Genomic DNA, 27,226 nt, shown 5'->3' with positions numbered 1-27,226 from the left:
GGAGTACCCCAGGGGTTGGTCCTAGGGCCGGTTGTGTTCAACATCTTTATTAATGATCTGGATGATGGGATGAATTGCACCCTCAGCAAGTTTGCAGATGACACTAAGCTGAGGGGAGAGGTAGATATGCTGGAGGGTAGGGATAGGGTCCAGAGTGAGCTAGACAAATTGGAGGATTGGGCCAAAAGAAATCTGATGAGGTTCAATAGGGATAAGTGCAGAGTCCTGCACTTAGGATGGAAGAATCCCATGCACTGCTGCTACAGGCTGGGGCCCAACTAGCTAAGCAGCAGTTCTGCAGAAAAGGACCTGGGGATTACAGTGGATGAGACGCTGGATATGAGTCAGCAGTGTGCTCTTGTTGCCAAGAATGCTAACAGCATTTTAGGCTGCATGAGTAGGAGCACTGCCAGCAGACTGAGGGAAGTGATTATTCTCCTCTATTCGGCACTGGTGAGGCTACATCTGGAGGATTAAAAAGTCTTGTACCTACTACTGTGCATTAAGGATTTAAAGTAGAATACTAATATAATAACTAATATATGCAAGCAGTGGCACAAATTACTGAAGCATTTGTGGCTACCTACAACAGGTTCTCAAATGAACGTTGCTCATTTCTACAGCAATTCCGCTAATTCAAACTCAAGTATGGACAGAGTAATTCTGAAGATTGCTTACTGACCATTCATTTTTCAAGTATGCTAGAAAAACATTCCACACATTTGCCACCTTTCCTTGGAGTTCAGACATGAGATATGCCCAAGAAGGTGCACTGCTGCATTATGGTAGTCAGTCAAAGAGCTGATTTTAGGGTTTGTTTCACGTTACTTAAAAATTCATGCTCTAGTTGTTACAAAAAATAAAAAGGAGGACTTGTGGCACCGTAGAGACTAACAAATTTATTAGAGCATAAGCTTTCGTGAGCTACAGCTCACTTAAATTTGTTAGTCTCCAAGGTGCCACAAGTACTCCTTTTCTTTTTATGGATACAGACTAACACAGCTGCTACTCTGAAACGAAAAATAAAGTTTTTCAAAAAACAAACCATCCAGGTTCAGACTGAAAGCGCACTTCAAATTGTCACCAGGGGACACTTGTGGATGGGTGCATAACAAATATATCTAAGTATTACTCCAGTTTTACCAAAAATGTATTGCATGACTGGATTCTGCAAGGTATTGACCAGTGTTGCTATGTGCATTCTGGAATAGACAAGACATGGGTGTACTCCTATAGCAGTATGTGGTCTTTCAACACAGTTCTTTTCTTAAATGTAAATTATAAAGTTTACCATATAGAAAACTGCTTCCTACCTTCTGAGCTTTTGAGAAGAGTGCACCAAGCAAGCTTGCTGCAGTTTTATTTTAGTCATATATGCAAAATAAACTTTCTAAAGCAATAATGCAATTTAAGGGACCAACAGTCCAGAGTAAGTTTATGCAAGGAAAAAAACAAAGATATTGACAATTTCACATGTATTTTACAAAATTTTCATGACTTTACAATTACATAAACATGTGGCATGGGCGGGTGTGGGTACAGAGGACTTTACCCCACCAGTAAGTCACTTTTGCTGGTTAACAATACAGAACAAATAATTCTGGGCATCAAAGAGGTCAGTTATCCCATGTGTAATTTTCAGAGAAGCTAACATACATGTGTGTCATTGGACAAGAGAGCTCAACAAACATGGATGTAAAGGTATTTTTAATACAGTTTCTCAGAATTAGGGCTAATCTAGTAATGTGGACCTGATTTAATACAAGCAAAAAGGAGCTACTACTTTGACTTGGAAGTTAAGGAAATGCACATTACTATGTCTAGCACAGTATCTAGAAATCGTAGGCCATGTGAGTTACTGTAAGTGATAAACATTAAATGCAGTTTGCAAGTCATGATTGTTACAACCCTGTGCTGGAGTCATTTACAGACTGAAATACAAAAGGGATATGATGGAATGCAAAATACTTCCAATACTTAATATGTGAAAAGCACTACCCAACTACAGCACTTAGCATGCTCAAAAGAAGGCTATGTTATTTCTGGTATTCTTTATTAAAAATACTGCTGTACACATGAAGAATGAAAACAGGATTAAAGATGGATAACATATATTGGGATCATGACAGAACTTAACATACTGGTGCTTTTTAGGGGAAGCTGTTGACATCTGAATTACTGAAACAGGGGACAAACCAAAAAAACCCAAAACATAGGTACCCCCAACAAAACTTTTACAGTGTAGTAAATACATAGACAGAATTTAAAACAGGTACAAAAATTAAAATGACCAACATCACATGATTTCAAAGGTTGCCCTTTCTGTGCTTTTAGCTGTAAAGATAGGAAGATCACAATAATTTCCCACATGGAAGGGTATGTCCTGGGTGGTTTTTGTTTTTTTTTTTAAAAAATATACACATACAGCTCTTCTTCGGAATGGAAGAGAGATTATAACTTTAGGACAACCTTCTTAATGGAATTAAAATGCGATAGAAGGGCTCTCCCCAAAAACACCCAAGCAGAACTTCAGACTGCTCAAATCATTCCCAAATATGGACCAAATGAAATAAATAGAAAACAAAGCTCAACAATTATTTGTTTTATGTATTACCTGACACCAAATGTTTTCTGGCTGACATTAGTTACTTATGAAAACTTAATAGCTGTCTACTTTTTTTTTTAAACCAAGTCCTGAGGTTACTAGGGGCTGAAGCAAACTGACATTATGTAAATACATGCAAGTTTGCATTCTAGACTTGTCTCACAGAGGATGGTTTGCTGGTCTAGGAAGGATGAGAATTCAAGCCCTATTTTACCCCTGCCTTAACTTTCACAAAATATTGGTCCACAAATTAAATTTTCCAAAGGTTCCCAAACCCCACAACTGAACAGATGATCCCCTTTCATTTTCAAAGAAAACAATACTGGAAAAAACCTCAGCCCGCTTATAAATTAAGCATTTCATATTTCTTCTAGAATACAAGTACTTCTTTTTTGTACAAAAGAATTACAATATGATTTGTCAAAAAACATATAAAAGACAGCTGCTCTTCCTCAAATACATGAGCTAATGATAAAAGACTGTTTTGCATGTTCACTTCTCAAAGTTCCCGTTCCTTTTACATTAAAAAGAACAATATTGTGGCAATTGTTATCCTTTGAATATTAAACGTTATGTTCCTTTTAAAATTCATTCAGATCAAATGCAACAATAATTGATTTTTAAACTCAACAACTGATGCTACCAAATGCGGACTCAACCACATTTTCTAAAATATGTAAAGCACTGTCCCTAGTCTTCAGAGCTTCCGATGTGAAGAGAGTTGCTTTTCTTGATGCAAGTCTCAAGGCGGAGAATCATTTTAAAGCTTATAAAAGTGGACAGAGAAATATTAAAAACTTCTCTGAAAACTACAAATATTGAGAATTATTAAAATTGATGTCAGTAACATCAGTTGCAAGTGCTTAGAGTCTGTCCTGACCTTTTGAGTTTCCACATTTTCTTCATGGTGAGCACCCAGTGCTATTAAAATATTCAGTGCTGGGAAAGGATAGATACAGTCTTCACTACTGCTTTACGAAAGGAAATTCCTACATATTTGGCAGTCTTCAATATCAAAGTGTAGCTGTTTATCTTTTACTATAAATCCCAGGAATACCCAAGTTTGGAGACATAACTGCATGTCCAAATATTAGAAAGTTAATTGAGGAGGAAAATTCCAGACTGAATTACTTCAGGAATATTCATGTGTTGAGTATTATCAAAAGTAATATTACTTTGGGCTAAGCAGTGACTGCAAAGGCACAGCAGATCATTATCCCTCCAGATTCAGGTTGTAAAACTTCAAAAGCTCTTGATGCCAGACAACTGCTGTGTTTAGTTAATCTTCTTAACAGTGTCTTTGTTTCTGTATCCAGTGTAGAGTACCATAATAAAGCTGTGGTTCAAAGAACAGAACTTTATACAAAAATTATACTGTAAATAACCTAAAGTAATACACTCCTGAAACTTCAGGCATTTAACACAATTTCTTTAAAAAAATTCTGTTAAAAAAATTGCATAAATGTAAATGCAGCTGACTAGCAGGAAAACATACAAACAGTTTTTAAAGGCGCTGGTTGTGTTTAGAGCAAATTTGATATGCCCCTTAAATTATAGGTGTTTCAAAGGTTGCTATTTTGTCACGTTGCTTAGACAAGGCTTAAATGAGAGGGGATTTTATACATGTCAATTCACTGATACTTGATTTTTTTTTTTTTTTTTTTTTTTTAAATATGCATCTTCTGGTTGGTTTGTTAACTAACAGTGGGTGGCATACAGAGCTCGCATACAACACACTTTTACAGAGATTACAAACTAAACTCTCATTTATAGAGCACAATTTCTATGAAATTATTTCCCTGGTCCTTTATGCTATTCTGGGTGCAAATAATATCAAAATGAATAAATTGAGCAATATCCTCAGTGACAAAAATGTATCCCAGAAATGTCCTTGCAAAGAGTTTCCCTTAATAAGTATACAATGTGGCAAAACATCAGAGATCAGAAAAGTCTTAAAAAAATTAAAATTAGTGCATATACAAGTGGAAAAAATAAAAGCAGGAACATCATACACCTGATGTGTTCCTTAATCTAAAATAAATTCTTCACAGATAAAGCCTCCGATGGCAGCCATAGCTCTAGGATAAATGAAACATTCTTCCCTTCAAGTAACAGTGTACCTGACTGAAGTGCAAGCAGCTTTGCTCATCTCCTGTTTGTTTCCCAAATGTGAAATGAGATGACAACAACAATTCAGCTGTAGTGCAATTTGCTATTGGTTAAGTTCCTCAGCAATGTCCTGCATGCTTTCAGCAAATACTACAACTGACCGTTTGCGGCTGCAATTAGTTCTTGAAAAGTATTTTCAAAGCAGCGTTTTAAATCGCTGTAAGTTACCACAAGGACACTCTTCTCGTCTCTGGAAATGAGGCTTATTTTTTCTGGCACACCAGCATCTAACTGTAACAAGAATGCAAAAGATAAAATGTGACAAATGGCAGTACAATCATTTTCTTAAACACAAAACCTATGAGGTTTTTAGCAAGCTTGTGAGAGTGTGATTCACAGAAAGGGCAAGGGTTTTCTCTTTCAACATATACAGCCTGTTAAACATTTTCAAACCTGTGATTAGTCAACTCAAATCTGACCCTGCATCAGATTAATGGTCAAGAACCACAAGTTAAAAAAACATTGCAGAAGAAGATGGGAACTTGGTCCAACCCTTCTGAAATACCACTCCCCCTTAAAACAACCAAGCAAGCTAGGGAGGGATAATCTCTATATAGGCCTGAGCCACATCACTGAATTTCTGTGCAAGTTACCGGACATGTTCATCAAATGGACCAGTTAGGAGGGATGGATCTTCGGCCATTTTAAACAAAATTACAGGAAGTATCAGCATCTGAGCAATTTTGGCTGCCTAGTCCTGTGCTCTGTAATAGCTGAAACTTTAACTTCCAAATTCAAACTGGCTAGTGGCCAGCGAAGGTGGGAACAAAATGAACTAGCTCGAGTTTTGTAGACTTTTTCTCAGTCTAGAATGCAGACATTATCTAATCTTGATCTCTGACAGACAGTTAATACAGGCTGTCAGTCAGAAGAAAAACAAACTTTTTTTTTCCCCCAACCAACATCTCAAGTTTTTCTTCTACTGATTAAACTAGCATTGAAACAACATGGAAATAAACTAACATACATTCTCAACTGGCTTCCACACAGCTTGTGTCACTAATATTTTATGATATTTCTACCAGCAAGTGGTGTAGAACTCTCTAGGGGAACTTTATATTTTACAAAGAGTACACAATTTCTACACTGCAAAAGGTGTTCATTAATTTGTAACTTGCAGATTCTTTGCTAAGTACAATGGGTGCTGCTTTCTTTTGAAAATAGTTTAAGGGATCTTCAACATTTGTTTTATACCGCAAACTCTTGTCCAAACACAGGCTTCACTGTCTGTATTACGGTATATAGAGCAAGACTTTGGAAACATACCCCAGGGGATGATGGGAGTACTAGTAGATTTTTAGATAATATGGTAATGAGTGCTATGGAAACAGATAAATGAACTGTTATGCCTGATTGAATAGAGGAAAAGGAGAACTAGGTTAGCCACCGAGTTCTTGTTTAATTGGGTGTTCTCAGGAGCAACACTAAGATAGAAAACATCTTGTAGAAAGAGGTGCAGCATACTGGTCTGAACTCACAGCAATAAAAGCTAGAACCTCCCGAATTCTAGCCTCACTGTTGTGTGAGGCTTCAGGCAAACTAATGCAGAGAGACTGATTTGTTTTCTATTTCTGTAAAATGGGTATAATACTGCCTCCACCACCCCGCAACACTTCTCCTAGGGTGTTATTAGGATTGATTTGCAAAAAAAAAAAAAAACCCAGTGTGAAGACAGAGTACCAACTATAAGTGCAATGTAAGATCTTCTATCTATTGTTCAAGTGCTGTATACGCGTAATCTGAGGTATCCTACTGGATTTGAAACACTGCAGATCAATAACAAACAAAGCCATGCTATTGACCATGTACCTGACTACATGTGGCTTTCTTCCGCTGGTCCTTAGGTAAATAGGTGCACAGAAATGTCGCACTCGGATATAGAAGTTCCTTCCCCTTATGATACTTGAATAAGTCTGTATCTAACAATGACATTTCAAGAGCAAAGTATGAAAGCCAGATACCCCATTTTACTAGGATCCGTTTTCCAACATGCTGCTTTCTGAAGTTTAAGAATGCTTTTTTAGAGTGCCTTTACTGCCAAGATATTGAGGTCCTTCAGCCCTAGATAGTGATTCTTTGCATTATGGGTCCACAACCCTAGAACTAACCATTTGTTTTGAGCATAAGCCACAAAAGTTTCTAGCACACAATATTCTGCAATATATTCTTTCCCCTGACTTACAGAATTACATCCCCCCCAAAATTGCTGTAGCTCTTCGTCTCCTGTTTGGGCATCAGCATACATGCCTTTAATTTTCATCTGACCATTAGCACACACTCCCCTAATCTCCTTTATTTAGCCTCATCAATCCCTTTAAATCAGGATTTAAAGGGACTGACAAAACAAAATTAAAAGTAAAAGGAGATTAAGGGAATAATCCAGTGGCCAGATTAAGAGCCACCAATAATTTAGGGAGAAGTTTTGGCTGAAGTTAATTAGTAGTTGCTAGTATCTAAGGATCTGAGTATGGTCAAGCTTCTCTGGAAAAGAAAGGTGGTTTGGGATTGCTAAAGTTTGGTAAAACATCTGCAAAGTTGAAGTACAAGCTGCAGGGAAAAAGTAAGTCTGTTACTTTTTTATTTCGTTTACGGAGTGGGACAGAAAGATTTGCCTCTGCTGCCATTCATGAGAGTGCTCAACTAAAGTTTTGCCAGTGATGCAACTAAAATCTTAGAATACTGCAAGTGGCCTCTTTAAACCAATTATGCACCTTACTACTGCTGAGTTGCTCTGGGGGCTGGAAAGGACTCTGGCACAATTTAGACAAGCCATTGTGTCTATGTTACAGAAATCTCCCTGGGGTGCCCCTATGTGCCACAATGCTGCCTGGAATCCATGCAGCACTGCATGCTGTGGCACCCCTCTGGATACAACCCTTTTGCCCCCAGCCCTGCCCTGGCAAACCCCCAGCAGCAGGGTGTGTGAGGGCATCTTCAGAAGACAGCTTTATTGAGGTCTTCCACTGTACTTGTGCCAGGAGAATCATACCCTGGTTGATTACAGGACTTTTAGGGTCCCTCTTGGTTATCCTTTAGCATGACAAAAAGGGGCCACTGTACACCACTCTAATGAATTCCCAGTTTTAACATTAACATAGCAGTACTTCTAATTAAAAATATCCATGAAAGGTTACATGCTAAGTTACTGGATAATCTGTTCTCGTACAGATTAGAAAAATATCAACTAAATCAACAGAATTAGTCTGTCAGTGACGCATCCATTTTCTTTCAACCATGGAATGTCACATGAATGAAAGCTTCACCAAATCATTCTTTAAAGAAAGAACACAGATACAGGTTACCTTGTTAAGACATGAGATAATGTGACTGAGGTCAATCCAAGGAGTGCCCGCTTCTGTCACCTGATGGAAAAGATGATCCCGAAAGAGCTTCAGTAGATATCGGTCTCCAGTTTCTGACCAAGTTGGGTCTTTCTGAAATCTGGTGCAAAACAAAAGCTTCACATTAACAATCAAGAGTTAAAAAGATATTTGCTCATTAACTCTTCAAGATAAACACTGTCTCATTATGTAGCAGAGCTTAGATAACCTACTACCAAGTAGTAGTGTTTTCTTCCTATCACAAAGATATAAGAAGCTTTATCCATAGTTCCTCAGCTAAAGTACCTGAAGTTAAATGTTTACTAAAAGCTTGCAGGAAAGGGATTGGGAGGAAAACCATCAAAGTTACCAGACGAATGCTAAAAACTAGTTATATTGTAACTCAAATCTGCAGTTACCTAACAGTCTATTTAACTGATTTTGAAAATAGGTCAGTGAAAAGTACATTGTTTCATATTAGCAGCAGACAGATAATCGGCACAAAACTATGCCCCATTCAAACTCTTCTGAAACACTTTACTATAATTACATATTGAGGTAAGCCATAGCCTTGTATATGTGCTCTCAAGCATAATAAACCTCAAATATATATGCTAAATATATGGTAAAGAAACACAAATATATATGTTCAGATAGGAATATTTTTCTTTTCTTTAAGTTAAAATTCTGATTAAAATAGCCTAACTTATTGCCTCAAGGTGTCTTTACTTCTTCAGAGGCATAATTGGAGATAGGATTATTCAGATCATATCTGTGAGGGTAGAAATCTTGAATTATAAACTGGATTTTATATACTGTACTATGAAAAAAAGCATTGCATCTCTTACTCTGGCCTCTCATTGATTGTTCCCAATTTTGCTAGAAGCCTAAACAACCTTCCATTCTGCACCTCCTATAACACAAGAAATGTATGATTAGTTCAAAGTTGGGAAGAAACACAAAACTTAGACACGGGTGCACACAAAAGCCTCAATGCAGCAAAACTGATCTTGTGTAACAAAATTGCAAAGACCCATCAGATTAATTTTGATGAAGATGGTTTACATTTTCTAGAAGTAGATTCATCAATACATCGCACTGCATACCCAAAGTCAGCGTTACTGATCTTTGTGCTTCATTTTCTTCCTTTGCAAATCTCCAGTCTGGCCAGCACCCAGGCCATTTTTCTGCCCCAGAAAGGGCTAGACTATCAGCTTCATTGCCTCATGGAACACCAATGCAGACTCCAGCTACCCCATTTGTTTAGGATACCAGAGGGTGGATACTTTAAAAAAAGTATATTGGGTTTTAAGATGGAGCAGGAGCAGGGTCTAGACATCAGGACCACAGAAGAGGAAAATGCTAAATTTCCTAGTTGCTTCATGTCCCTCTTATCTTGGTTACCTGGACATTCAATTTGGATTGTTTTGTTTTCTTTTCACACTTTTTTTGTTTTTGCCGGCCACCATTAGTAAAAGGTGTTTGCTAATACTGGTAAATCAGATTGCAATCCAAATGCATAATAAGTATCAGATCCAAGACCACTTTAGACACAAAGCACATCTGTTCAAAAGGAAAGCTATAAATAAACGTGTATAACTAAAGGAGCTAAAATCCTCACACCATCCCAAACAAAGACAGCAACAAAATCAACACAAAGTATAGAACCTCTGCAATTTGGGTTTTTTTTTTTTTTTATGACACAGACAGCTGATAATCCATTTCACACACTGCTTTCCATCTCCATGTCAAGTCTGAGAGAAAAAAATTGTTCTGCCTGTATCCTAGTTTACAATACATTCTGAATACATGCATATTTTGTTTAAATAGAGGCTGTTCAAATCAGGCTTCCAGACGGAAAAAAGATTCTAATAATGTGCCATTATAAAGCATCTCAAGACCTAGTTACTGCCATCCACACTCATGTGGCATAGCAGCTTACTCCACACACAGTGCCACTGATTTCAGTAGGATTACTCCGGAAGTAATTTACTACTCAACATGAGTAACGTTGGCAGAACTGGGTCCTAAATTTGGCAAATGAAGTCATACTGTAATACATTAGTGTGACAGCTTGATTTGAAAGACAAGAAGAAAAGGGACAACAAGATTTATACTCCTCAGTCTCCTGGAATACTGTGGAGCAGTTTGTATTGCTCCTGTAACTGTATTAATTTCAGATTATGGAGTGGCAGTGCAGCCTCCTACTTTGTCCAGCTACAAGATTTTGCATGCAGAATATATACATTAAAAAAATAATAATGCCCAACGATTACATAGCAACTTTTATCTGTAGATCTCAAAATGCTTTACACAGGTAGTCAGTTTTATTATCCCCATTTTATAGATGAGGAAACCAAAGCACAGAGAGGGAAGCACCCAGAAGGCCAGTGACAGAGCCAGGAACAGAACCCAGATCTCCTGGTTCAGTGCTCTTTCCACTAGGCTATATGGTCACCTTTTAAAATCTCAGCATGGGCAATGGGATTAAGGGAAACAGGACATAAAGGCATGATTTAAGCCCTTAAAACCTTAATATCCCACTTTGACTGAAGATTTGAGTTATTCCATGTTTTGTCACATAAGAGGGAAGCAGCGAAAGCCTCCTACCATGTATCTTGGTCTGAATCTTGTTGTGGATTTGTAGTCAAAGTAGGAAGAGTCAAACCCTCTCTATAGCAGTATTATACAGTAACAGGAAAGTACACTTCTTCTGGAAGCTATACAGCTTCCAGGAGATCTACTTAGCAATACATGTCTTGACTGAATTTGAACAGTATGAGCGATGATTTAGTTGATGCGAGGGTGACAGCGGATAGCTCTATTTTTCATTTGTTTGAACAGGAGTTAATATGGGGTAAGGAGAAGAGTAATGGAATCTGAGGAATCAAACAAAGGTAGTATTTGTTTGTGCCTATTTCTAATACAAACTACTGAAAATGTTTTGATGTGCTGCAGATCATATCTACTCAATCAGAAAAGCAATCTTCATTCTATAAGGTAAGGAGTTCAATGCACAGAGAATGCCTTTTAGCTTCTCCTAAGCCTGTTGGTTCAGTAGAATGATGGTGCTTCCACTAAAACCCACGTTAAAATGCCATCATCATGCACTGACCACCTCTCAGAGAACTGGCCACCAGGCTTTTAGGTTTACAATCAGTTAGGGAGACCTCAAGCTCTGACTTGTTAAGACTACACAACCAGCACCCAGGTCAGTCAAATGCTTGGGCTGTCCCCAAAGACATCAGTAATTGAGGTATTTATTTCAATATTATTAGAATTTCTTATTTAGCACTAAATTCTAGTTCTCAAAAAGTCAATGACAAAACTCACCTAGAGCTCAACAAGAACAGGGTTCAACTTTATAAATTGTAGATCTACCCCCCGTAGGATACTTATGTTCAACCTTTTACCACTGAATGATTTACCTTTGCAAGGTCTTCCTCTATAACATCATTTCTCATTTGAGCAGCATCCAGTTGAGTATAGAATCGTGCACCAATCATAGGCATGATATCATTTACACTGCGAAGCCTATTTTGGTCAGTCAGCAAATACCTACCCCAAAAAAACAGAGTAATTGAACACATCACATTTAAAGAGAGATGCCACCATATTGTTTTAACCAGATCCTATTTTCTGCTTCAAATGCTATTTTGAACACTAAACATGCATCTGGCTCTGAAGCTGCCACTATGTCTTCTTATATAAATGTCAAGCAGCAGTACTGAAGCAGCAGAGAAAATGTTCTTTGTAACTTACCTATATGCTGTGTTTCCAGTCAATCATTGAGAGAAAGCACTCAGTATGCTAAAGAGTACTCACATGGCAGTGCAGAAGTAGATCAATGCCAGAAAGGGCAGGATTAAAAGTAGGAGATATATGCAGATTGTAAATTTTCAAGTGATGTTTTTTCAAATGAGGAGCAGGGGACAAATACTCCCATTTCTCTCTCTCTGACTGTAAGGGTGGGTGAGGAAAACAGTGACTACATTTATGAACACAAAAAAACAAATCCTATCTCTCTGGTCAGAAAGGCAGCAACCCTATTAATAAAAAAACGGACAGTTTCAGGAACTAAAGTGTGCCTATAGTTTGTATAAAGAGGTAGAACACAAAAGTTAAGATCTTAATGCAAATCCAATTATTCATATGCTATTTCTCTGACTCTTGAAAGAAGATTTTATGATATTTTGGTCAGAACACCTTAAACACCACTTACTGAGGGAATATGGGAGTTCATATTTACTACATATACCGTAGAAAATATATAAAGTTGTCTCTGAATAGCAAGGGTAATGTATTTTGTTGGCCCTTTTAACCTACTAAGACGACAATTCAGTACCACTTTTTAATGCTGTACTTTTAATTTGAAATGATCTTAGACACTGTACAGAATTTAACTCTTATTTGTGTCTGAAAATATGAACTATTCATTGGTACCTTCGGTTATATTTTATCTTGCATTTGTGTTTTGCTACTAACAAATTTCCTTCAACTTAAAAAGCGGCAACAAAAATATGCTTCAATCCATACTATGAACTTACAAAATCAGATTCTTCAGATCAGAGGAATAGTTGATTGTCACCAGTTCCATAGCTTTCTGCAAATTTTCTCTCTGAATTCCCGACAAAGAATTGCAAGCCAACGCCAACACAACTTTTCCTAGTGAGATCAGATCTGCTTGCTAATAGAAAAAACAAACATAACTTTACTATGGCACTTTTAAAAAGTACTTGCAATAGTTATTTTTTTTTTTTTAATGAGTATCTAAAGTAAATGCTTTTTAAAGCCCACACTATCAATAGAAGTTTTCAAGATATGTTTAGTGTGCACAAAACAGAAGTCTTTATTAGTAGCAACTGGTAGGAATTATATGCATCTTTATTAACACTTAACATTCAACTGCCTATTTCTATTTTGCAATTTAAATTTTAACAAACGAAGAGTGCCAGGGCAGAATTCTATCTCGAGAAGGGAAAGATCCTTTCTTGTGGAGATCAGAAGCTTTAGAAGAAGGAGGTGTCTTCTCTCCATCCACCCCCGTCCACATCCCACCCCAGCAGAGTGAATGAACTGGTGACAAATAGAACAATTCTGGTTACATCTCAGTCACATCTCCCTGCATTATCCACAAGGGTCTAAAAGAAATGCCAGTCAGGCAACTCTTGCCTACTAACATCCTCAGGTTACTGTGCAATTAGTCATAAGTTGAAAGCAGTGCTTATGTGTGGCAGGTCCACCAGACAAGGTTTTTTTGGAAGAAAAGCTATAGTCGGAATAAAAAGGGCTGAATAGATAATGAATTTTATGAGCCATTTCTTTTCTGCTAACTGATTACAAAGAACATACAACAAGAGATATCCAGCTAAGAAGAAATAAGAAACAAGTTAATGTACACTGGTAAAGTAAATTGAGAGCGGTTTACTCTAACACGAACAAAAAGCTGCTACATTTCTGAGAAGTCTTGAGCTTTAGCCAGGCAGAAACCAGCTTATTCAAACTTCCCATTTATTACTATATATGTATAAATAAGCAATTCTCTCAGTGACTAAGCTTGTTTAATGAAAACAAAGTAAGTCCAATTTCCTACTGTGGTCTTACACTCCCAAAACTGTCAGGAGATGAAAATGCTCTGAAGACAGTAGTCAGCCCCAAGGGGGAGTTAGGGAAAGTAGCCCTCCAAAGAATTATGGCATAGCACTCGTTGACTCTAAAGGGAGTCTTCCTAATCCAGGAAGTATGTGGAGTGTATAACTCTTGGAAATGGGAGTGTGGGAGAAGTCATCCCACAGTGAGCCCATTTAAGGATGGGGGAGGGGAAAGAAGAGGAGAGACTGAGTGCAAGTACAAATTTAAAAAAGAAATTTGTAAAGCTATCTTGCTCTTAGATACACATTTACTTCTGAACTATTCTGGCTATAACAGCATGAAAATGGAAAGCAGAAACAAAAGTGCAACTGAACCGTTAATTGTTCATTGATCTCATTTTCTATTAAAACCATAAATGACACGAGCCCAATTCTGTAGCAGCTTCATGCGCACATCACATCCTAAATTTGTTTTCCAGTATTCATTCAAGTTTTCATACTAAATTTAAAAGATTTTTCCTTCTTTTAAAAAGGAATCTCAATTCCAACCAATTCTGATTTTTGTGGTTTTGCAAAGAAGCCGCCCTATGCTTTGCTTGTTGTCAATATATAAGAGCTATCTTATTTCAGAAGTTTCAACAGTAACAAAATGACAGCTCATATATACAAATCACAAATAAATTTACACAGCTTAGGGAGGAAAAGATATGCCAATACCAAAGATAGTTAAAATATATATACACTGAAGCCTAAAAATGTAAAATGTCTAGGCCTTAATGAAAATTAATGTTTCAAATGGAATTAAGTTTTTCCTGGTACATACTATCTACCAGAAATCAACCTATTATAAAGCAAGCATGGCACTATCATCCTACCTGAAACTGAGCCATTAGTGCCAGTGGATTATTCTGACTGTTATCGAATGTTAAAACATCAAAGACTCCAACACAATTCACTCGTAACCTTTGAAACAAACAGGAAATAGGGAAGAGATTTGGAAAGATTTTATCTCTGTTGATTAGTTTTTTTCTGACATTTATCATATAAAAATACAGGGTAAGATTTCAAAAAAGTCATCTAAGCTCTCCTGCTGCCAATTAGCTTACTAAGAATTTTTTTTTATTAAAACAACATATGCTGCAGCTGAAAGCTTTCTAGGTAAGAACTTAAATGGTTAGATCCACAAACATGCCTTCTGAAAACATCCAGTAAGCAGCACGCAAGATGTAAATTCTTCTAAACTTAGTTTAGTAAAACTTGATTTCAAGCATCAAACTTTTACCACTTCATTAGTCTTGGGCCAACATAAAACATTTTAGTCAAATTATTAGGTTGTTTCCCCATATCTGGCAGAGGTATGTAATTAAAAGCTATCATTGCACACAGATCTTAATAGTCAATCTAATTTGAAAAGGCTGTTTTCCATTACCTTGTTTTGCCCGTTACTAGAATCTTTGTTGGATCCATAACTCGACATGCTAATCCTGCTGTATGAATGGTCCTCAACGCAGAGCTGAGCTGCACAATATATGCCCAAATAAGAGACTCTGGCAGTAACCCAGCATGCTGCCGGGGCAGAGGACCATCATGCTGACCTAAAAGCAAAATATTATAGTATCAATGAACAAACAAAATGCAGCCAACTTTAACTTCAAGGATAGTATGTAATATTTAAGTTAACGTATTTTGAAATGAAGAATTGACCAACATACCTCACTTTCATTCTACTTTAAGGCTACGTCTACACTATGAACCAGAAGTGTGACTCCCAGCTTGTGTACACACTTCTTCTAGCTCACATCTGAGCTAGGCTGCTAAAAAGAGTAGTGTAGCTGCTGTAGAATGGGCAGTGGCAGCACTGTAGCTGCCCAGAGTACAAACCCACGGTAACCCTGTGGGTACATACTCGGAGCGGCGAGCCGTGCTGCCGCCGCCCAGGCTACAGCAGCTACACTACTCTTTTTAGCAGGCTAGTACAAGCAGGTGTACAGCAGACGGGCATCCCACTCCTTGGTTGTGGCACAGACATGTACGCTTACTTAAAAAGCACCACCACCGTTTTAAATGGATAATTCTGAATGGTCAAAATAGATCTTCAAAAGGGTGACAATTCCTCCAATAAATATTACAACTTTTGATTCAAATTCATGAGAATTAAGTCATTTTAAAAGTTAGGATGAAAATTCTGTGCGAAAAGGCAATAGGTTTAAAAAACTGATTGCTGCAGTGTGATTGTTGATGCATCACGATACTCAAAAAGCAGAAACCAAAAACGTTCCAAAACAAAAGGCATATAACACAATAACTACTGCTTATCTGCAACTGGTACCATTTTATGCCATATAAAGAATAGAAAGGAGTATAAATTAACCCCTCCCCCCATCCCAGAGTGTACAGACAAGATAAACAAACAAGTTAATTTCAAATTTCATTCGGGAAATAAGAATGAAAGATTGTATGGTTCAAGAGAATTGGAATGCTGAGCCTTATTACCCCAGATCATTTGTTTCATTGTGACTCAAATCACTAGTAATTCAGTCATTACTACAGTTCAGTAGGCCATGGAAAAGCAAACTGATTTCAATCCATTTCCAAATCATAGCCCAAAAGCCACGCTTCTAGAACAGCAAAATACAGAGTGCAGATCTTAGTGGTTGATTTTAATGACTGACCTAAAATAATGACTAGAAATAGGGAGACTCTACCAAAAAAAATCAGAAGGGCGGGTTGTTAATACTGAAGACACTCAGCTACTAAATGATGTAGCTGTTTGTGCGGCTACGGTGGAAACAACGCTTCCAGAAAAGGAGTACTAGAACTAAATTTGACTAGGAAATCAAATTCGCTCTTTTCAGACGTTTCATTGGTGTTTGTTTTGGGACTATCAGGATCATCACTGTGGCTCCTCTTAGTAAGGCCCTGATTCAACAGTGCTCTTACATATGTGCCTCAATGCTGAGAAATTTACAAGTATCTTCATCCCTTTCCATATAAATGTCAATTTGTTGGTTTTCCCCAGGAATGCGTCAACATTTCTGAGAAATTGCTCAAGACTGTAGTTAACAGCCACTGTTGAAAAGTAAAGCACATTGCTATAGATGATTCCAGATGAAATGTTACTGTTTGGGGGGTTGTGGGAAGGCCAGAGAGAGAGAAGAGGAATGTGTCTTGCTTTCATTTCTGTTAACATCTTTATCTTTAGTTCACTTTTGGTGGTGAAGGTTCCTTTGGTTCAGATTTTGAAGGACAAGACACTTCCTCTTCTAACCCACAGAACTCTGGCACACCACATGGAGGCTCCCAATGATTTAATTTTAGCTTTATTGCCCTGCTGATGAATCAGTATGTGAATAATCCTCCACAAACTTTACACCAGTAGTCTCACTTTGCACACATTTTTAAAATATCCCCTCTTCATCATTCATATCGATCACTGTTTCATGTCAGGGTGACAGGACATTTGCTGCCTTATTGGGCAAGGCTCTGTCACTCACACCTGCACTTTATTTCATTATATACCCCTTTAGATACGGTGAACTGCAGCAGACGTGATATGCATATGCATTTGGCTGTGCTTTTCCTTTGCATATAACAAAAATTACATTTGATTCTAGTGTTTATTAAACAGATGTAATACTCGCTGTCTTAAAGGGACCCTTTAAGACAGTGAGTATTACATCTGTTTAATAAACAAACACTAGAATCAAATGTAATTTTTGTTATACGCCAAGGAAAAGCACAGCCAAATGTTTATCTTCTTGGAAAACTGCAATTATTTGCATCACTGTAGCACCTAGGAGCCCTAGACATAGGCCAGAAATCCACTGTGTGAGGCTCTGTACAGAAACAAAACAGTCCCTGCCCCAAGGGGCTTACAATCTAAGTATCACAGTGGGAGCAATATTTGCCTTTTGATACAGAAAACACTAATGAAAGAGCGCTCAACATATGCTGAGAAGGTAAAAAAGATCAAGGAGTGATTACTCAACTAAAATACCAAACTTTATTTCTGCACTAGAAAGCTGGAGTTTTCTGTGCCAGCTAGCGACTTAAGCAGTTACTGATCTGATATGCACTTTTTTTTTTTTTTTTTTTTTTTTGAGGGAAGGGGAGAGCAGGGTGTCAGACAGATCTAAAGTAGCCCAAGACAAACTCTCAATGTTAAACTGATCACTCAGACTGTTTACAGCAATCATCTCTCCTTCCCCAATAAGACAGACTACAGAGAAAATAGCACAAAATGTTACTGAGTATTTAGTTTTAGTCTATGTTAGCCCTGGTCTACGCTGGGGTGGGGGGAGAAATCGAACTAAGTTACGCAACTTCAGCTACATGAATAACATAGCTGAAGTCGACGTACTTAGATCGACTTACCGTGGTGTCTTCACCGCAGTGAGTCGACTGCTGCCGCTACCCCATCAACTCTGTCTGCGCCTCTCGTGGCGCTGGAGTACAGAAGTCGACAGGAGAGCGCTCAGGGATCGATTTATCGCATCTAGACTAGACGCAATAAATCGATCCCCGCCCGCCGATCCGGCAGGTAGTGAAGACATACCCTTAGAATACTGTGAGAAATAAAGATTCATAGCTACGACAAACAAAATTAACATTAATATAAATGAATGCAATGCAAATCAGTTGAAACACTCAGACTCCTGGCATATTCCCTCATTAGTAGTATTAATTAGCCTTCATTAGTAGTATTACGGTAGTAACGCAATCGAGGATCAGAACCTTGTTGAATTTGAACTGTAAATGCATGCACTAAGACAGACAGTCCCTGCACCAGAATGCTCAAGCTACAGGACAGACAGTCTACATTTCCACTGCCGAGTTAATCTGGTCTCGTATGAGTGTTTCTAGCCCAGCCACCTATGCCACAAAAACCTCTGACCCAAGTTTGGAGGTGCTTTCAACTCATGCTAGCTGGCTTTTCTGGGGCTATAAGATAAAGACAAAGTGCTGCTTTCACTTGGGCTGGTAACCTGCCCACTTTGCTGTCATGACACAGATTAGCCCACTCAAGTGCTGACAGTCTTCCAATGCTTTCCCACAATTCCCTCCATGTGCAGAGAAAGACAGACATGTTGTCCCACAATGCACTGCAAAAGAATCAGAGCAGTTTAGCTTTCTGCAGTGCTAAGAATGATGGGATGTGTCTTCAGAAGTCCTAGCAACTCACACGAATGTGACACGCTGGCAGACTAGGTCCCAGCTCATGCCAAGGCCCCAAGCCTCACTAAACACTTACAAATGCATAGCTGGAAACCAGTCTTGCTTACCTGCGTGTTAGCATTATCAAAATATATTTTAGATGTTAAGTTGATAAGAATGTGTTTAGACTTTTATAAAATGCTTGTTGGATGCTGCATATATTGATCTCACTTATAATCTCTATAGCTCATGGCAGTAGTCCCCGAACTGTGGGGTGCACACCCCCTGGGGGAGCGAAGGAACAGTTGGAGAAGAGTGTGACAGGGCCCGGGCCAGCCTCCATGTGGGGCAGGGATAGAGCGACACACTTCCAGCTCCGCTCTGGTCCCAGACCAGCTCTGCCTTCAACCCCATTCAGCCTCCAGGCCTGCTCCGCCTCTATGTCAGATCCGCCCCCAACCTCATTCCACCCCGAACCCCAGCCCAGTTCTGGCCTCATTCCTTCTCCGCCCCCAGCCCAGCTTCACCTCTAGCCCCAGCTCCTTTCCCAACCCCAGTTCCATCCCCAGCTCTGCCTTCCGTCCAAGCACCGCCGCTGAAGAAGCCTTGACTGTGTAGTAGTGGAGGGGGTCATGGACAGACAACGTTAATGGTATGGGGATGGGGGGAGCACAACTGGAAAAGTTTGCTCACCACTGGCCCACAGTGAAAAGTTACTTTGAATTGTAAACCTCTGTAATTGTGTAATTCATCAAACAGGAAAAGAAGCACTAATTAAAGTAAAGGGCTTGTTCTGTGTACAAGTTGGCCCACAGAAGGCAAATGAGATATTGGGTAGCACTGAAAGAAAGAGTCCCTGTTGATGCATTCCTAACTCCTTCCAGGAAGGGGAGACCTACACATGAACTCATCCCATCAGTTTGGACTCTAGTGTGGAGAGGATTAAAATCCTTGACAAGGAGAAACTGAATCTCTCTTATGCTGTTTGGACTCTTACCAGGGCTGGAGCGAAGAAACAAAAAGTAGAGATTCCCAGGGTTAACCTGGGTTAGTCTAAAAAGACATTCAGTGGATGGATTACTCCATCTGTCACCTTTTGGAACCACAGACTGACTCTTTTGTGCTTGTATGTTGCCTGCTTTAACCTGTATATAACTCTTCTTTTTCCTCGTTAATAAATCCTTAGTTTACTATAGGATTGGCTACCAGCATTGCCTTTGGTGTGAGATCTAAAGTACAAATTGATCTGGGGTAAGTGACTGGTCTCTTGGGACTGGGGGCAACCTGAATATTTTATGATTTTTGGTGCAAGTGACCATTTATCACTAAGTTCGGCTTGCTTGGATGGCAAGACAGATCGAAATGCCCACGGGAACTGTCTGGAACTCCATGGTAAGACTGTTACAGTGATTCAGGAGTTCATATTTGTTACCTGTTTGGTGAAATCTAATTACAGAATATACCACCAGTTTGGGGTGCCTTTTTGACAGTCTGCCCTGAGGCTGGCATGCACAGTTGTTAACCACTCCAGAAAGCATGACAGAGTGCAACCCCAGTCTGTATGATGTTGAGTAGATGCACCCGATTATGGCTTTGCAATGTGGTCACTCACATCTGAGCTAGGCCAGGCCAGGTGTCAGACCTAAGTGGTGATCACTTGAGTAAACAGAGCTAAGCACTTTTCCAGAAAGTTGATAATAGTGGGATAAAACTCATGAGGAGCAAGTCAAAAAAATTCCAAAAAATGATCAAACCGAATGGACGCAAACAGAAAAGCTTTATACCAAGGGCAGGGAGTTCCACAGAGGTCCAACACCCGGTAATGAAAAGGTGTGCTTATGTCACTACATCCTGCAGTAAAACACAAAAGACTAGAATCAACAACTGTAGCAGGCAAAATTTTGGATTACGTCCCCTCTCTACAGAGCAAACACCAGAAGAAAAGAATTAACCTATTCCTGGTATTCTGCAACATAATTCCACTGTCATCTTTCACAAGGCCATGACCTAAAAGACTTCAGCACGTCATGAATGACTGAAGAGATTAGAAATGTTTTCAGGATGACAATTCTTACATAAATGAGCCATTTATTTCTTGCTATAAGTAAAAGCCCATCCTCCTAGTTTTATAATTCTGCGCTATGAGGATGTCAGTGGAACAAACTTTAAAGTAAACCCTTGATCAAGAGCAATGAGCTCCCCAACAGACAAAGGAAGTGGTCCCACTGCCAGAAGGTTCCCCCACATGCAAGTAAATGTAGCTGTGACTCAGGAACATTGTCTTGGATGCATGCTAATGAAACATGAGCTAAATTGATTTTAGATTAGAGAATAACTTCAGACAATCAGAAGTCACCGGATCATATTCTAGCCTGCCAAGATTATGCTCTTTTTAAATTCAATGCTTAGCTCTTTGTCAATAGATGCTCCTTGATGATCTTATTTAACTAGTTGTTTGAGAGAGGTACTACAATTCACAGCTTGAACAGGGACAATAAAAACCAAGTTTATCTTACTGTGAGGATGATGCACCTTCTGCCTATATACAAAGGCCCTGTTGCCAGAGGCGGCTCTACCAATTTTTGCTGCCCCAAGCAGTCGCTGCCGAATTGCCGCCGCACCCGGAAGAGTGGCGGAGCTGCTGCCCAAAAGCCTCCGCGGTGGAGCTGCCGCTGAATTGCCGCCGCGGGACACGGACTGCAGCCCCATTCTGAATGCCACCCCAAGCACCTGCTTGGAAAGCTGGTGCCTGGAGCCGGCCCTGCCTGTTGCACCCATTCTTCTCCCTTCCCTCCCCCTGTCCCTCCCCCACAAGCTGCGCCTACATTCCATAGTACTGTGGTATGGATTTTCTGCAGCAGTTTCATTTAAATTTTAAAAAGTGAGTTTTTCAACGAATCCAATATGAAAGTACAATGAATTACAGTAGCCCCTCTGCAACTGGTTATTGAATTCAGTTATTTTTACACTGTCAATAATCAATATACTGCAGAATTTTTGTACTGTTAATGAATAACTGCATTTCACAAAAGTTGTTAGGGATACGGAGGTTTCAAGAGAGAGTTGGGGCTTCTAACTCCTGGGCAGTCACAAAGGCAGTTTTGGATCGCGAAACAATCTAGTCAGCTAGATATTTCTGCTAAACAATCAGCAGCAGTGAAATAGTTAGTTTCCATTTAAAGTGCTTTCTTTAGATTTCAGTGTCAACTTGCTATTGCGATAAAGGTGCAGTTTACACCTCTCAGAGCTATTAGTTTCTGCCTGTTTGTTGATACAGAAAGGCTATATTCACATCAACTTACAATGTTCACGTTTTCAAGGTCCTCAGTTGTGAGGACTAGAAACAGTTTAAAATAGACTATATTCTGCAGAACGATTCTGAGGCAGGGATGGAAAAGATGGATTCAGTTCCAAATTATGTTCTTATGGCGTAAACAGATTCCTGCCTATACGTCAAAAAGGGGCTTGTGTGTCTTTGCTGAAAAATGGCTGTATTCAGAAAAGTAATCTGTAGCACTGAAAACTAATGTTCAGAGCCTTTGAGGGGTTTGTTAACAAGTATGGATAACACAGAACTTTTTAATGCATTGATTGGAAGATGTATATAGCAGGCTTGCTTGTCTTCGGTTTCCCCCCCCCCAAACTAAAGTAGAATTGATCTAGGAAATCGATTTTAAAGAAATGCCATCCAATGCTGCCAAAAAAATTATTTCTAATATTGCTGGTGTTTACTTTAGCAAATTATTTAAAATATGTACCATTTTTGTGTAGTTTTTTACAACAATCTGATACTTAATTTCTATTAATTGATTATAATTCATTCAGGCAGAGTAACAGTTTAAGGTACTTTTGAGGTCAGGTTTCTACAGTAAGAGGAGTTTCAGCTGGTGTAAAAAGACGTGACATATTGTCATGTCTTGTAATATTTCAATACATTAAGTAATATCACACTAATAAAAAAAGAAAAAATGCTCTACCAGAAACTCCAGAACAATAACTATCTCATGGAAAGATGACAAATTCCCTTCTTGGGAATAAAAATTGATAGACAAAACAAGCAGCAAGATTCAAAGAAACTGGAATTGTACAAATAAATGGATTCTAAACAAACAGAATGCTTTGTCTGTTGAAAAACGTGCATGTTTCATCCTTAAAATCTTATCCACATTGTAAAATACATCAAAAACAACATTGGATTATCACAGTATACTACCAGAAACAGAAGATATTTTATGGAATAAAAGACAGCACAGGGAAATTTTTTTTAAAAAATTAGGAAATAAAGTACAGGTGTTCAGTACAAAAATAAACCATCGTTGTTAGGGCCCCCCCCACCTGTGATGAGAAAGCTTTATACCACATCCCTTCCAAAAAATTCTGGAACAGTATTTGCAGATGACATAGCAAAATAAAAAAAGACTGACCACACTGACACCAGAAAGTGACATGTGAAACAGCTATGTAACCACAATTCTTTTCATTTAACTGTCAAAAACTAGCTTTGCTAACTGATAAGACCGAGACAAATAAGGTTGCATACCTGAAACCAAATTCTCTTAATTCACTATTTCCACAGATTCACACCAAGTTGTATGTCACTCTGTAGGGATTCTAAACCTTTAAAAGTAATAGCACCATTCAGGGCCTCATACTGCAGCGTGCTCTTGGGGAATTTACAGAAAAGGAAATCTCTACTTCCATATACCCCCTGCTTCTCTTGGGAGTCTCTTCCAGGCAGGCAGACAGCCAAGAAACTCTAATGAGGGGTGGGCAAGGAATCTGTGAAGGTAGTCAAGCCTGAGAATTCAAATTATAGGCACACTATCTTATTTTCTCTCTCAATTTGCTCATTGATGCCCACTCTTGTAGACTAGAAAGCAGTAGGTAACCCAAAGATGGACCAGAAGAAATATCTGAAGGAATGCCCTGGCAAAAATGGCCGTCTGACTAGCCTCATCTAAGCAACACCATGCAAAAGCTGGAACAGAGTTTGAAGTGGCTGTTCTGCAGAGTTCAATAGTAAGGACTAGATGCTACAGGTACTGAAAGCTGCTCTAGCTGTGGTGGAATTACTTTAAATACCTTCCTGAAAAACAACTTTAGTTTTGTTATAACAATATTCTACTTAATTGTACAGAACACCTAGTTTCTGTTTAAAAAAAGAAACAGAGCCCCCTTCTTGTTTCAAGAGTATCACCCATAGCTATGTCTTATCTATGGTGTACGATACTCCGAGAGAAGTAGATGATGGAAAGAAAACATAAGAAGGATAGACTGAAATGTTAATAGAAAAAATACATGTGGGAGACATTCAGAAATTCAGTCCTACTCTGAAAAGTGACTAAAATAGCAGTAGTAGTTCCATGTTTATTCTCTCTCACTAATTCCATATTAAGTTCATTTGGTTTAGGACTGCTCTTTTTCTTAACTGTTAGGCCTGCAAACTTATCATGGAATCCAAAAATCAAGAGGAGTTCTTTCCCTTTTGCACATCACCATCAGTCATGATGATTCTGCAAATCAAGTTTTAATTTCATACCTGAGAACTATATGAAAAGATAATGGGGACTATTTGGTGATCATTTTGAATTGGATCTTTTAAAGGCTTGCAACTTTCATACACTGAAGATCCACTAGGTCCTGATTTAAACAACTAAGTCAAATTTAAATAGAAACATTTAAAATAAACTAAAGTCCAAAACTAGTGGTTCCAGTTTCAACAGGCAGATGTAAGAAGAGCAGGCTTGGGAAGAGTCTGTGGGTCTATTTACAGAATTGCTTTCAGAGCCAATTAGTGGCCACTTTGAGCTATGAAATCCCTAACCACTGATTTCTTTTCTAAAAAGTAACAGATTCTATGGCATGGCTTGCAGTTCACAGAACGTGGATCTGTAGATACAGTATGAAAGAAAAAATTTATCTAGGAATATTAAATGTGCAGAGATTTTAAATTTGTTTCCTGTTCTTACTAACTATAGCTTTACCTTTTCAAAGCACCATACAAATGTTATTACCTCATTAGCCTTCATAACCCCTTTGTGAGCAAGAATCCCCATTTTACCAAGGGGGACCTCTCAAATTACAGAGACTAAGGGGGAGATTTTCAAAGACACAAATTGCACAATGACTGTAGATGGTAGTTAAGCACCTGTTATTTGTGCTTTGAAAATCCCACTGGTAAGTAACTTGCTAAATGCCACCCAATGATAGAGCTGGGATTAGAGCTCAGGAGAGCTGATTCCCAGTCACATGTACAATCTCGTAGACCATACTGCCAAAAAGTTGTTGTAGCCCACAGTTGCCAACTTTCACACAGTAAAGAAGCACCCAACTTTCACAATAAGCCAAAAATCAAGCTAATCCCATTTCAAAAACAAGGCCAAAACAAGCCAATCCCTAAGAACCCCCAACATTCTACGTGACTAGATCTCCCCTGGCGTGCAGTCTGGGACTGTGGTGGCCTGCTGTGCACCCCTGACTCTCTCCCCACCCCCGGCCCCTACTTGCCAGGAGCCGATTTAAAAAAAGGGCAACAAGCAGCAAGCTACAAGCCAAAAACTAGCCAACAAGCAACTCACAAGCCAATTAAGCCAAAAACAAGCCCAATTTCTGCGTGTTTTTTTTGCGGGTTTGGCATGTCTGTTGTAGCCTCCTTACTCAAGTTTCTTGTGCATTTTCTTCCATTTTTGCTGATGTAAAGTCAGAAGTTGTATGAAATTAGGAAAATAATCATTGCTCAACTGGTTCAGTCTATTATTTAAAATACTTCCCATACATTTATTTTCATATAACACCTACAGGGTGCTAGGAACTTTACAAATAAACTAGGAAAAGAGAGGTAAAGACCATTGTCCTGTGCTACTTACAATAGACCTAATATCTGACTAACTGAAAAATTATTAAGCTGAACTTACCTATTTCTCTGCCCAACTAACTTTATACCTCAGATATCTGAAATAATTTCTAAAGTGAGTTGAATGCATTTTCCTTACCCCATTTCCTTTTAGTGAAATAGCCATCAGCACTAGGGTCATTAAAGTGTCTGCTCATCATAGTCTCTCCTCCAGCATGAAAATCGTATGCAAACACAAGAGCTTAAAAATAAAAAGATGTGTAAGTGACAACAATTATTAACTCTAATACAGGGTTTCTCAGCCCATAGCTCACGACCCAAAAGCGGGTTGCCAGAATGCATCAAAAGGTTGTGGGGCTGGCTGAACTCAGCTCCACACTCTGAATGTTGTGATCTGGTGCACAGGTACGCAGAGTTGCTCAAGTTTGGCCTAGCTGCCCCTCCCTCATGATGATGGGGGGCCAGCAAGGCCAAATTTGAATGTGTGATGGCTGCGATTCCATGCGCCAGGTCACAATGCCACTCGCACAAATTTGTCCCGGCTGGCCCCTCACCAGGAGAGACAGGCCAAACCTAAGAGGTGCTGTAGGTCCAGAAATCTTAATGCCCGGAGTAGACAGCTGAGCCCAGGCAGCTCTGCGAGACAGTAGCTGTGAGGGAGCGGTAGGTGTCACATTCTCTGGTAACTACTGGCCCCTTGATGTACTCCCCCACCCCACTGGAAGGTGTACTGCCTGTCTTTCATTCCCCATCCTGGGCTGCCTGATGTACCCCTCCTTCCACAAACAGACAAATACCCCCATCATATCACCCACCAGGGCCACCAGCTACCCAGCACTTCCCCGACTGCACCACCAGCCCCTTCTGCCCCCAACTCCTTCCCACAGATTGCCACTTTATCCCAAAGATGACAAATCCCCACTCCACCCTTTTACCCTCTGCCCCCCAAGGGCCATGTGTGGGGAATGTGTCCCCGGGCCCCACTATGCTCATATCCTCACTCAGTCCACCATTGCACCCACACCCCTCTGCCCCTCCAACTCCTTCTCCAGCACCTCCGAACCCACAACCCCTTCTTCACTACACCCCCAAGTCCCCAAATCCCCCTCCCACCCTGTGTCCTCTGATACCATAGGCTGGGGGGGGGGGGGGGGGCTGTTTTTTGACTGTGTCAGCTCACTGCCACTCCTCCAATTCCATTGTGGAGCATCTGGAATCTTAGCTCTGAGTTCCCACTCCCACCAGTGGAAGGGGGGATGTCATTGCGTCTTGGGAGATCTCTGTGTCATGACAGGCCAAAGTTTATAAATGGGTCCTCAACCCAAAAAGGTGAGAAGCACTGCCCTAATACCCTCAAAATTACCTCACCAGTTCAATTCCTGGAAACTTACAATGTTCTCCAAATGCTTTGGTGGTAAACACTTCACGCAGAGTTACAATATTTGAGTGTTGAATTTTTTTCCACATGTCAACCAATACCATGCACTTTGTGTTAACAAGACGGAAACCTGAGAAGAGAATAAAAACCCACATA

General features: G+C 39.4%; 1 protein-coding gene across 4 annotated transcripts in view; it reads right to left on the bottom strand.

The window, feature by feature from the left end:
- Positions 1 to 1,321: 1,321 nt before the first annotated feature.
- Positions 1,322 to 27,226, bottom strand: part of PAN3 (poly(A) specific ribonuclease subunit PAN3) — a 118,220-nt gene continuing 92,315 nt past the window's right edge. For 2 of the 4 annotated variants that reach the window (XM_074958933.1, XM_074958949.1), the window contains 9 exons: positions 27,084 to 27,200; positions 25,832 to 25,933; positions 15,115 to 15,280; positions 14,561 to 14,648; positions 12,642 to 12,781; positions 11,523 to 11,652; positions 8,943 to 9,007; positions 8,077 to 8,215; positions 1,323 to 5,005 (listed from right to left, as the gene is read on the bottom strand). In XM_074958933.1, coding sequence (XP_074815034.1) covers positions 4,865 to 5,005; positions 8,077 to 8,215; positions 8,943 to 9,007; positions 11,523 to 11,652; positions 12,642 to 12,781; positions 14,561 to 14,648; positions 15,115 to 15,280; positions 25,832 to 25,933; positions 27,084 to 27,200 — 1,088 coding nt within the window. In that variant the 3' untranslated portion in view covers positions 1,323 to 4,864. Of the gene's footprint in view, positions 5,006 to 8,076; positions 8,216 to 8,942; positions 9,008 to 11,522; positions 11,653 to 12,641; positions 12,782 to 14,560; positions 14,649 to 15,114; positions 15,281 to 25,831; positions 25,934 to 27,083; positions 27,201 to 27,226 lie in introns of all 4 variants that reach the window. The other 2 variants (XM_074958924.1, XM_074958942.1) reach the window with 2 other exon arrangements.

Source organism: Natator depressus, chromosome 1 (genome assembly GCF_965152275.1).
Source record: "Natator depressus isolate rNatDep1 chromosome 1, rNatDep2.hap1, whole genome shotgun sequence".
In the NCBI taxonomy this organism is placed as follows: Eukaryota; Metazoa; Chordata; order Testudines; family Cheloniidae; genus Natator; species Natator depressus.
Note: the sequence above shows the minus strand (reverse complement) of the source record. Positions and strands in the feature narration are given on the sequence as shown.